This window comes from Populus trichocarpa, chromosome 16 (genome assembly GCF_000002775.5).
Source record: "Populus trichocarpa isolate Nisqually-1 chromosome 16, P.trichocarpa_v4.1, whole genome shotgun sequence".
Taxonomy (NCBI): domain Eukaryota; kingdom Viridiplantae; phylum Streptophyta; class Magnoliopsida; order Malpighiales; family Salicaceae; genus Populus; species Populus trichocarpa.
Window position 1 is genome coordinate 2563516 of NC_037300.2, and position 13207 is coordinate 2576722.

At 32.1% G+C, this 13207-nt stretch overlaps 1 protein-coding gene across 1 annotated transcript; it reads right to left on the minus strand.

Annotated features, from left to right (window-relative positions):
- Positions 1-4332: 4332 nt before the first annotated feature.
- LOC7464117 (probable calcium-binding protein CML36) lies at positions 4333-5392 on the minus strand. Its single transcript, XM_002323226.4, has one exon. The coding sequence runs from the start codon at positions 5247-5249 to the stop codon at positions 4599-4601; it is 651 nt and encodes a 216-aa protein (XP_002323262.1). The 5' UTR covers positions 5250-5392; the 3' UTR covers positions 4333-4598.
- Between the last annotated feature and the right edge of the window lie 7815 nt (positions 5393-13207).

Genomic DNA, 13207 nt, shown 5'->3' on the forward strand with positions numbered 1-13207 from the left:
ACCATTATCAATATCATCAATATTATTATTATCTCAATTATCATCACAAATATTATTATTATCATCACCATCATTATTATCTCAGTTACAAATATCATATCATAACTTTTCTCATTTTATTATCATTAATAAAAATAATTTATTATACACAAAAAAAATTCATATATCCAAATAATAAAAAATAACTCATTTTTTTAATAAAACCGTTTCCATAAAAAAAAAATATATTTCCAAAAAAAAAACGAACATGAAAAATGAAGACAAAAGTCAAGTTTATAGTTTGGTGGTGCTCTTTCAAAGACAAGAGAAGCGGATATAAAATTCAAGTCCTAGTATCAATTTATAAAAATTTATTTTAAAAAAAAATCAACAATTTACAAATATTTATTTGATAAAATTAAATTTCATGATCTATCTTGATACATATTATAAATATAATGTATTTAAAGTAATGTTTTTCCTACTTCCCAATTTATTATTTTCACTCCATAATCTCTTTTTATTATTTAAATAGATCAAAATATTTCTAATTATGTTTTTCATAACAAATTGATATTATATATCAGTTTTATGTTTACATCTAGAAAATATAGCTAAGAGTACAAATTATTCATTTTTGTAATTAGAATAATCAAAATTTAATTTTTTTTATCATTACCTATCATCATAAAATTTAATTTATTGGATTTTTTTATTATAGTTTTTTTCCTTCTAGCTAAGCTCTAAAACCTCCATGCGCCCCCTTGGAAGGAAACCTCTGCCAAGATAATTCCAAATGCACAAAAAAAAAAACCATCTATAGAGCTTGGAGGAAGTCGCATATGTCTCCCTGGTGTGGCGGCTCCTCTAACATGCTAGCACATGTATTACACATGCCAAATACATTTTTTCCTCTTCGTTTAATTTATTTTATGATTCTATAATAACTCTTCAATTTAGTCCCTAGTTTATCCCACTTGAGATTAAACCCTGTTCTTTCAATTTAGTTTCTAATTCTTTAATAACTTTAAATTTAGTCTCATATTTTATCTCACTCAAACTCAATGAATGTCCAAACAAAGAGAGAAGAAGGGAAGAGAAACGAAAGAGACAATTGGCGAACTAGGTTAGTGCATTATGGTCGTATCCATGACCCGAGTCATGAATTCGATGATTAACTCAAGTTGATCGGAGTGATCTAATATGTCATCATCTCAATATTACAAAACAAAATAGATGTCATCCTGAATTTTTTTAAAGTTAACCAATATTTTAACCAAGCATCTCGATTACTTTTGGAGTTGCTGAATTGATTGGGTCATGTTGTGGCAACTCTCACACATTAGTGCTTGCATTACATGCGCAAGACATGTTTTTTCCCTCTTCTCTCAATTTAGTCCATCATTTTATAATAACTCTTCAATTGAGTGCCAAAATTCATCTCAAGCGCAAACCCTCTTCTTTCAATTTAATCCCTGATTTTCTAATAACTCTTCAATTTAATTATGAATTTCATTTCGCCCCAACTCAATAAAGTCTCAACCATGGAGAGAAAGAGAGAAGGGGAAAGAAAGAAACAACTTGTCAACCGGTTTAACACATTGTGGTCATGTCTAAGATTCGGGTCGTGAATTTAAGAGTTAACCCAAGTTGACTAGGGGTGATTCAATATGTTGTCGTCTCAATACTTAAAAATATTATCTGAATTTTTTTAAAAAGTAATCCCGCTTTTTTAATACTTGTTAGGGTTGTTTTTAGACCCGTCAAATTATTTGGATCACGTTATAGTAACTTCCACGTCATTTAATTTCAAACTCGGGTCAGGTAAGAAATCAGATTAGAAGGTTCCGAGATCATCAAAGAGTTCCCCACAACCTGTTCTTTTTCTTACATTTAAAAAAACATTGCTTAAAATCTATTTTTTTATATAAAAAAACAAAAAACAAATTTCAGACAACATCATCTTATGAATTTTTTTTAATCAGCTTGGGTTTCGAGTAGGTCAATTTGGTATTTGATGAGTTCACGGCTGTTGTTTAAAAAAATGCTCACAAAAATATTATTGACATCTCAAATACCTTCCCGCAGTGGATAATGTGTATGTGTGTGTATTTATGAAATTTGTTTATGATCTAGTTTACGTTTAAAAATATCCTTTAACATTTGTTAAAAGCTTATATATTGAGAACTAAATATTATAATAATTGAACAATTCAGAATTTCAAATTTTTTAATCTAATTACATCATAAATCTAAAGAGTATCCCGTTTAACATTTTCAAATTTTAATGGGTATTTACAAGTGTCTAAAAATCATTATTTAGCTTTTCTTATTTTTTATTATATAAATCATTATCATAAATAAATCTTATTATGATAGAAGTTTTAAGAAAGTTACAATAATGATCAAGAGAGTATGCTTCTTTATTAGTCATCAAGATTCCTAGTCTATAATCTAAATATATGAACATGTGAAGAATAAATACTTCTAGCTTTTTTTAGTTTTAAAGTGAACAATGTGTTTTTAATTGATTTATATCAAAGAATCATCTCAACCCAATAGATTAAGTTGTTAGGTGAGGCTCCAAGATATGATTTATATTATTCTCTAACACACTCACTCAAGTAAAAGCCCCTTGGACTTGAAACTTGCACAGGTCCACATTACATTGTGTTTAATTTTTATCAGATAAATGAGGATGGTGAGATTCGAATTCGTGACCGTTTGGTCATCAATGTTCTGATATCATATCAAAGAATCATCTCAACCCAATAACTTAAGCTATTAAATGAGGTTCTAAGATATGATTTATATTATTTTCTAATAAATTATTGATACGTTAACTTAGTTTTTTTTTTGTAGTAAAAACATTATGATAGAATTATTTTGTGTTAAGATGGCTTTGTTAGGGAGACGACGACCATTCATTCTTGTTTCTATAAAATAATAAAATAATTACTTTGAAATTGTTTTTGTTTTTGTTTTTATATCGGATAGATTAAAACAGAAGCTAATATGGACAGATAAAAGTCTCCAAACATTGTCAGCACGAATAACGCTGCTCATAATAATATAATTATTACTTAATAATTATCAGATTTCAATTTTTTTTTTCTTGTTTAAAGAATATTCTCTCTTTAGTTAGAACACTACAAAATTAATATTTTCTTGGACATTCCTACGTACCTCCTTTTTGACTGTGACATGAAAGAACCGAAAGACTTAATTGGAATAATTAATTGAGTAATGGATGTTTAAAAAATTGAATCAATGGATGATTAACGCAGCTTAATTAGTATAATTATAGAAACTGCTCAAGACGGGAATCTTGTAAAGTATTTAAAATCATAAATAAATAAATAAAAAGAAGCAAATGACTGCATTTAGATTAAAATTTATCCTTTGAAATATGGTTTGAAAAATATCCACAGAGCAATCTCAAGCATTTTCCTTTGACCAAATCGAAACATGCAAAAACATGAAATAATTAGAAATCTTGAGAAACATGGTGAGTCAAAGTTTTTTTTTTTTTTTTTTTCTTTAAAACACTCGGAGCTATGATATTTCTGTCAAAGAATTATCTTAGGTGAGATTCTTTAACACCTCTCTTAAGACTTTAAGTGAAAGCTTTTTGGGCTTAAAACTTGCATGAACCTACATTACCTTGTATTTAATTTTTATCAAATAAATAGGGATAGTGAGATTCAAACTCGTGACTGTCAAGACTCTGATATTATGTCAAAAAATCATCTCAACCTAAAAATTTAAGGTGTTAAGTAAGATCCAACATATAATTTATATTATTCTCTAACCATTTCAATAACTCATTATATATCGATAAATCTTTATCAGAATCAAATAATTTCATAAATACCAATTCATAAATTACAATAAAAGATGAATATTTAGTCCTTTAGATAAGTTAAAATATTGCACAGATAAACATCTATAAATTTCAATTTGAGTTTAGATATATTAGCATTAGAATTAATTCGATACTCACAAACAACACTGAAACCAGCAGGATGGATGGAATTTCCATTACTAATAATAAATTAATGCAGTAATAATTATTTTTAAATTATTATTTTATTTTAAAATATATTAAAATAATATTTTTTTATTTTTAAAAAATTATCATATGCAAGGCAAAACAGGCTTGAATCTAATCCCAAGCCACATCATCATGATCATTTTGCAATTAGGATTTGAAAAAAATATGAAGAAAGTCTTTGATCATATGATGGATGTGATCATCATGATCATCAAAGCCACATCTTGCAAATTAGTAATATATGATTAGCCAACAAATTCTCATCATCCATGAATAAAAAAAACCCACAACACACATAATGATAGGAATTCTTTTTTCTCCTATATACGATTGAGGGAAGTACAATTTTCTCAGCAAGATCAACCAGCCACAACCGTTCGATTGGATGATCCTTGTTCTGTGATCTCTTCTGTGATCTCATTTCCCTAACTAACCCCACACAATCCAGCAAACACTTCAAGTTAAGAAAATAAGACCCAAAGAGGAAAAAAAGAAAAAGAAAAAGAAAAAGAAAGGACATTTTTTCAAGAGCAACAGACAATCATCACGTAATTTATAATCATGATCATCTCTGCAGTTCCATCATACGACAAAAGTCCTCAAAGCACACAAACCCATCTCCGTTCTTATCAACCACTGCTATCATACCCTTGCAGTCCTCTAACGTGCACTTTTCGTCGCCAAATGCCTTGTAAACATTTAATAATTCCTCTGCCGTTATCTTTCCGTCACGATCCGAATCAAAAAACACAAAGGCGTCTCTCAGCTCGTCACCCCCAGCCGGCTCGCAAGCCGACCCGAGACGACTCGCAAGTTCCTCGACACTAATAAGGTCCACCTCACCTAACATAACGGCCATCTCCTGGCTGCTGGGCGGCTCGGCCCCAAGCCGGGTAAGAAGAGCCTCCAGCTCGTTTCTCGAGACAAGGCCGTCGTTATCTCTGTCAATTACCTTGAAAGCCTGGGTCAACTCGAAATAAAAATCGGTCGACATATCGGACCAGTCACCCGATATTTGTGGCAAAACACTAGTAGGAGTCCGAAAACCAGCGTTGGCTGCAGCGGAATTTGCCTTGACGTTAGAGATGGAGGAATCGGAGGCATCGGAGGAGGCGGTACCTGAGCTAAACGACGATGGTTCTGATCTTGATAGCTCGGATCGGTCTTTTTTGGAGCTGAACCATCGTTTCGGGCTGAGTTTTTTTATGAGTTGCATGGCGAAATCTGAAGGATCGATAGAGACCCAAGAGGAGGAAAGGGCTATAATTAAGACAAAAAGAAGAGAAGCAATGAAAGGGTTTTGAGACGAAAGATAGCAGAAGGAGGATACTTAAATGGAGTGTGAAGGCCATGAGGCAACTTCCACGAAGCTTCCAATAGTAGTACACTATAAATATATATTTCACTTTTTTCGGTGTGGTGGCCAGTGCTATATATATATATATGGGCCCGCGCTACTACAGTACGGCTCTGTATTTTTTTTTTAAAGTCGGTATTAAGTAATGCAAATATTCCGTATTTTATTCGTGAAAAATGATGTCTAAATTAAGTTAATGCAAATTAATTATTTAAGTTATAATATAAATTGAGATTAATAAGTTTATTTTATTTTAATTAGACTGTAAAAAATTATGATATTAATTGAATTTTTTTCAAAAAATATTATGATACCTTGGAAAAAAAAAGTGGAGGCGTTAAATTAGATAAAAAAAATGAAAAAATTAGACCAGGCTAACAACCACAGGAGAACATAACATGAAAAAAAATTAACTACACAGAAAGATTTGAAATAAAAAAAATTATAATCAAAAGAACAAGGGTGAAATAAAAAATAAATAAGAGGGCAATCAAATATATTCAATTGGAGGGTTAAATTAAAAAAAAAACTTTAACAAAAAAAAAAAATAAGAATCAAATTAAAAAAAAAAACACCATAAACTTAGATTGAATGGTGAAATTGAAAACCAATAAAACTTTAACAAAAGAGCCAAGAAAAAAAAATAAAGATCTAATTGAAAGAAAAAAAAATACATGACAAGTTGTAATTCAATGATTAAATTGAAAACAAACAAAAAATTTATAAAAAAAGACCGAGATAAAAAATAGAAATAAAAAGAATAATGACTAAAATTGAAATACAAAAAATAAAAAGGACAAACATGTATTTTTTAGGGAGGAGGGAGAAAAAAAGAAGAAAAAAGTGGCCACCGATGACAAAATGTTCATCCAACGCTGACACGCGTCGCACCATGAAAGAAAGGATATGATGGCACTTCCAAATACACGGTGAAAGGTCAAGCTCGGCCACTGAAAGACATTGCATGTGCCGTTTAAAGGTTGTGGACGCTTCTCATGTCCTGGCACATGGTGATCACGAGCCAACAACTTTTGAATATATATATTTAATTATTCAATATAAAAAGATAAAAATACCCTCAATGAATTTAAAATTTAAAGAAAAAACTACATGAAAAGATGAAAACGCCTATGAACCCATGCCTTGTTTTTTTTCCCCTTAATTCCAAGGACAAAAATATCTTTTACATTTCCTAAAATTAAAAAGATAGAAATACCATTGTTCTAATAATCCATTGAAACAGACTGAATTACAATGGAACTTGAGGCATTATTTTTTCTCAATCAAGAGTAAAAAAATTAATTTTACTATTGAAGTGAATAATATTTTTTCTTATATGTGGTTTTTTTTAATGTTAATACTTTTTAAAAATAAACTATTAGCCAACTTTTTTTGGCTTAAAAGATATCAAAAAAAGTTAAGATCCAAGAGTTTTAAGTCTAGCTGCATTACTAGATCCAAGAACCTTCGGTCGGTCTGCAAGAACAGACCCAAGAGTCTTGGGTTGGCTGCACCACCGGACCCCAGAGCCTTTCCCTAGGCCTAGCGGGGTTGCAATAACCACAACCCCAAGTTACTTGGGTCTAGAAGGGGATGTCAGACCCAAGTTAATAACGAAAATAATAATTGATTTTACCATTCAAATCAAAATCTATGTTTTTTTTTTTAAGTAATAAGTTTTTTTTCAAATTTAATACTATTAATGAATATAATAATATTTATAATAGTAGTAATAATATTAAACTTGTCTGGCCTAAGTTTTTATAGTTTTTAATCTCTTCAAATAAAATTTATAGTTTTTTTCGGTAGTAATAATATTTTTTTTCAAATTTATTATTGATAATAATAATAATAATAATAAACTCGTCTAACCCAAGTTCTTATAGTTTTTAATCTCTTCAAATGAAATTTATGGTTTTTCTTCAATAATAATATATTTTTTTTCAAATTTATTAATGATAATAATAATAATAATAATAATTTTTAATTTTACCATTCAAATCAAATCTATGGTTGTTTTTCAATATTAATAATATTTTTTAAAATTTATTAATTATTATATTAATAATATTAATTATAATACAAATAATAATATTTGTAATACAAATAATAATTAATAATATTAATTATAATACAAATAATAATATTTGTAATACAAATAATAATATTTTTAATATCAATAATAATAATAATAATAATAATAATAATAATATTATTATTATTATTATTATTATTATTAATATCCAGGCAACCTGGGTCTGGCGCCCAACCAGACCCACATAACCTAGGTTTGGTTGGGGCGCCAGACCCAACCAATCTCAGACTCAAAATCCTTCATCTATCCTTTGAATCCAACAAAATTAAAAAAAAATGATTAAAATAAACAACTCAGAGCCGCTTGTACTAACCCAACACAGTGATAGAGCAATTATATTTATCTAGAACAAAGAGAAACAACAATAAAACCACTGTCACCCCGTGCAAAATCAACCAAAATCAAGAGTTATCAAGCAACCGGATACATCGTAGTAAGGCTTGTATCTAACTACCAACCCCTCTTCACTGAACAAATCAGGAGAATGACATGCCATCAAACATCTACTAATAACAAATAATTCAGCAACTCACAACACGCCACGCACACCACAAAAAAAATAGCAAAATATAAATCACCTACAACTTATCACAGAAACTAACCAACTCTTCCCCAATAAATATTTTTCTAATTCACACTGAAAACACTCAAAGTTCACAGTACAACACTGATATTTTTTAGTTTTTGTTATAATGTGATTTGCTGGTTCTGGGACCTGCCTTCCATGTCTTGGAAATCACAAGAAAGGGAACCGAAAAAGAGTCTTTCTTTTCTACTTGAAAGTTATTTCTCTTTACGGTTTTTGTACCGATCCCCTTGTTTTCTTGTTGCTTTGGTAAGATTCATGGGTGTGAATGGTTTCCTTCGAACCTATGGGAATATCATAGTTTTCAGACTTAACATATCCACTAATCTGAAAAGGAGTTTGATTTGTTGAATTTTCGAGTTAATTATTTATAACTTATCGGATTAATTTGAATTAATTATTCTCATTAGAATAACAATATTTTTGTTTTTTTATAAGATATTAATTTAGCTTCAGACTCAATATATATATATCCACTAATATGAAAAGGAGTTTGATTTGTTGAATTTTCGAGTTAATTTATAACTTATGATCAGATTAATTTGAATTAATTATTCTCCTTAGAATAAAAATATTTTGTTTTTTTTTATAAGATATTGATTTAGCTAGGTTTAAACTGGTCAATAAAATCATTAAAAATTTGAAAAAAATTTAATATGGTTGAACAAATTTAACCGAGTTAATATCTTCTTTGATTTAATTATAAATCTAATCCAGATCAAATTCGAGTATTGTTTAGGAACACGGTCCAAATATTATTTGGTAAAAATTTAATTATTTTTTGCTTGAAATTATTTTTTATGTTTTCGAATCGTTTTGATGTGTTGATGAAAAAATTAAAATAAAAAAATTATTTTGAAGCATTTCCGAGAAAAAAACACTTTAAAAAACAACCACTAACACAATATCAAACTCTACTTTTAAGGAAATCTATCTGCTTCTCCTAAGTTAGAAATTTCTGGGATGGTTTTAGTGATTCAGAAATTGGTGATTAAGAAATAAGTAACAAGGACCTGTTCACTTAGCTAGCTTACGAAATTATTTTGTCTGGTATTAGGTGTTAGATTAGAGTTAATTAATTGATTCCCCAACCACCTTCTGGGTGATTATTTCTTTGTTTTAACATCACAAACAATTGAACCTTCAAAATCCATCTTCATCACAATTGAATTATATTTGTGAGGTTGATTTTGTGAGTTAATTTTCCGGGAAGATGTTGGCATGACTTTCTTTTTTTTTTTTTTTTCTGTTTCAATGGATGATGATAACCTAGAATTTCAAAAGCGTACAGCGGACCGAAGAAGTTTCCAGTTATTTAAGCAATAATTCAGAAGAAAGCAGGGTATGAATTTTGACTATGCTGTTGCGCTACGTAATACAAGAGACTTGCAAATGCAACGAAATTGATATTTTCAACAATAATTATATAAGTTTATCCAGAATGTTTACGATATTCGAGGAATAATTAGTGATAAATACAATTATCAATTTTTATAATATACGAGGGAGATAAATATAAGAAAAGGATAGAAACAATAAGGAGGGAATTGAAAAATTTAATTTTTAAGGAAAAGAAAGATATTTGTATCATTTTTATTTCTCCTAGCAAAAAATGATATTTTTTTTTAAAAAAGGTTATAAATTGCGCGTAAAAAAGGGAAAAAGCGAAGAAAGAAAAAAGATGCTTGCATGGAGATTCATTTCATGGATTTCTTGGACAGAACTTACAAGTCGGGCATCTGAAACTAAACTTTGACACCGCCCTGGCTAAATGGCAATTGCATGGAAGCTTTCCAAGTTACTAAGTCTTTCATTTCTGTCGGAAAAAAGAAGGAAAAATCAGACGTCTTTCTTAAGTTCTTAGCATCCTTTTAATTTCTCTTCACTTTTTTCAAAGACTTGTATTGACAATCAACAAAGGTGAAAAAGTATATATGACATGCAAATCTCGTAATCATGTGGTTACACAACTTGCAATCAAGATTAAGATCTGATCTCAAAAAGCTGAAAGAGGTATGATAAAAGTGTAACACAATGGAAATTTATTTTAAGGTACCATCACTATTGCAATGAAGTTAAATGACGCCATGAAGCAAATTAATCTTCAATAAGTCAGATTCGATTAGTTCAAGAACCAAATAATGCAAGAGTCTTTCTCACACGCTAAACTAAAAAGTTCTGAAGTATTATTCATCAAAGGTGCGGAAATTCAAGCTTTACATGTGTTTAAATAGTTCCGAGAAATTAAACATAATAGATCCGTCCTTGTAGGTTGAATTGACCCACTTATAAAAACTGATCCAAAACATTTACTAGTAAGTTCAAACCCTAATCCAAACAAGTCCTGGATCCTTGCTGAAAATAAAGTATTAATTAAATCCAAACAAGCCTTGAGATGGAGCTAACACAATAAAAATAAAGCTCATAAGTTTAAGTCTTGTTTTGTCGTGAGAAAAGAAGAAGAATAGAAAATATTGTAGGTTTGATACAAAACTTATTTATCGCTTATAATGTTGCCCAATAATCCTAGGAAATAAAAGAGAACTTGCTACCTCTTTGGTTTCCAAGTTAGAATAGGATTCTGATCTCAGCCTTGTATTTATTATTCTTTTAGAAAGAAAATGATGTTGCTTTTAATACTTTTCTTTACCGCCATGTGTTTTCTAAGTTAGCTTGGATTCATTTGTTTTCTCTGTTGTGTTTCCTCCTCACATGGAAACATCATAGTGTTAGTTTAATATATGATATGAATCAGACCTGGTGGCCTTGAGGTACACGTGGGGTTGGACCAAGTTAGAAGGATTATTGCAGTATTGTTGTGTAATGTATTATTGCACTAGAATTGGTCAAATAAGTTAAGGCTGTTAGTATGGTGCTCCATATCTTTAGCAGCCACTCTGTTAGGATTTCCTGTTTTATTGCTATTTCATTGCTTGTCAGTTGTAATGTTTGTTAGCCTATTTAGGTAGCAAAAGAAATGGAATAAGGATAGAATAAACAACTCAAACACTCTTCAACCTTTATTCTTCTTCTTCTTCTTTACTATCCAAAATTCTTTTATCAGTGGTATCAGAGCCAGGTTTCGGTTAATGGATACACGTTCGAAATCAAATGCAGAATTCCGAACAGAAGTCACTGACATCTTAACCCGTCATGAGTCCAGCTTTGATGAGACGAAACAAGACGTCAATGAGATGAAACACGACTTGAATGAGATAAAACAAAATTTTTCCCAGGTTACATCGACATTACAGGGTGTCATGGCCGAACTACAAGCCTTTCGACTTAGCCGCCAAGATCCTCCACCAGACAGGGAAGGCAAATCCTTTGAGAGAGGAGAGGCGTCAGGCAGCAGTCCTGCCACCTTCACACGTCCAGGTTTTGAAAGATATCAGAATGTTTTTGACAGAGTCCAGAATCAGCCAACTGACAGAATTCAACATCATACTCAACTCAAATTGAATTTTCCAATATATCGTGGTGATGAAGATCCTACCGGGTGGATTTTTAAAGCGGAACAATACTTTGAGTTTAAAGGGATCGAACACACGCAGCAAGTGCAGCTAGCGTCATTCCATCTCGAAAAGCTTGCCTTACAATGGTATCGTTGGTTTACAAGGGATCGAGGACCGATGAATTGGGAGGAATTCACCAAAGTTATCCTACAACGCTTTGGACCCACGGACTACGATGATCCGTCAGAAGCCTTGTCTAGACTCAAACAAACTACCAGCGTTATAGCCTACCAAGAGGTCTTCGAGTGACTCTCACATAAGGTAGACGGCCTACCAGAGAACTTCTTAATCGGTTCTTTTATTGCAGGTTTAAAAGATGATATACGGATAGATGTACGGGTCAAACAACCAAAGACTCTCTCAGAAACCATCAGTGTAGCCCATCTCATTGAGGAAAGAAATCTGCTGCAGCGGAAGCCAAGCTCCAGTTTTCATTCAGCAATGCCAAACTACAATCACAAGTCACAACCAATGACATCAGTGGGTCTTCTTGGGCCACCACCGATGCAACCTGCAACCCAAATGACCGGAACCAAGTTTCAAGGCCCTAGTCGACGCACCAGTCAGGAAGCTAGGGAGAGACGAAAGAAGGGTTTGTGTTTTTATTGTGATGACAAGTTCACTCCTGGACACCGGTGCACCATGCCACAATTGTTCATGCTGGAAGACATATCCTTTGAAGAAGGATCAGCCGATATAGACATGGAAATTGAAGACACCGCAGATGAGGCCATTCCGGAAATTTCCTTCCATGCTTTGGCAGGAACCACTCATCCACAAACCTTTCGAGTGATTGGAAAGGTAGGAAACAAAGCTTTAACGGTCTTAATTGATGGGGGCAGTGCACATAACTTCATCGATCAAGCGGTTGTAACCAAACTTGGGTTGCCAGTGATTCGTGACAAGGTGTTTCGGGTAACTGTTGGGAACAAAGAAATTATCGAGTGTACAGGGCGGTGTATAGGGCTTCTACTTAATATACAGCGGGGTTGTTGCAGCCTCTAGCTATTCCGGATCGTATGTGGACTGACATATCCATGGATTTCATTGACGGGCTGCCTTCCTCCCAAGGCCACAATACAATTATGGTGGTGGTAGATCGCTTGTCCAAATTTGCTTATTTTGTGCCTCTCAAGCACCCTTACACGGCATTATTCGTAGCCAAGGCTTTCATTTCTAACATTGTGTGGTTGCATGGAATGCCTCTCTCGATTGTTAGTGATCGCGACCGAGTCTTTCTCAGTAATTTCTAGCGGTCCTTTTTTTAGTTGCACGGCACTGTTCTTTGTTATAGCTTCAGCTATCATCCACAATCGTATGGACAAACCGAGGTAATAAATCGTATCCTCGAGCAGTACCTTCGCTGCTACACATATGATAATCCAAAAAAAATGGTTGGAATGGCTGCCGTGGGCTGAGTTTGGTTACAATACTTCAGTCCATTCGTCAACCAAAATAACTCCTTTCAAAGCAGTCTATGGCGTTCCTCTGCCTTCTATGATTTCGTATATTCCAGGTACTGCCAAAGTCCAGGCTGTTGATGATATGTTGCGCTCAAGGGATGAAATCCTTCGTGATCTTCGTAAAAATTTGGTTGCTGCCCAGGTCCGGATGAAGTGTC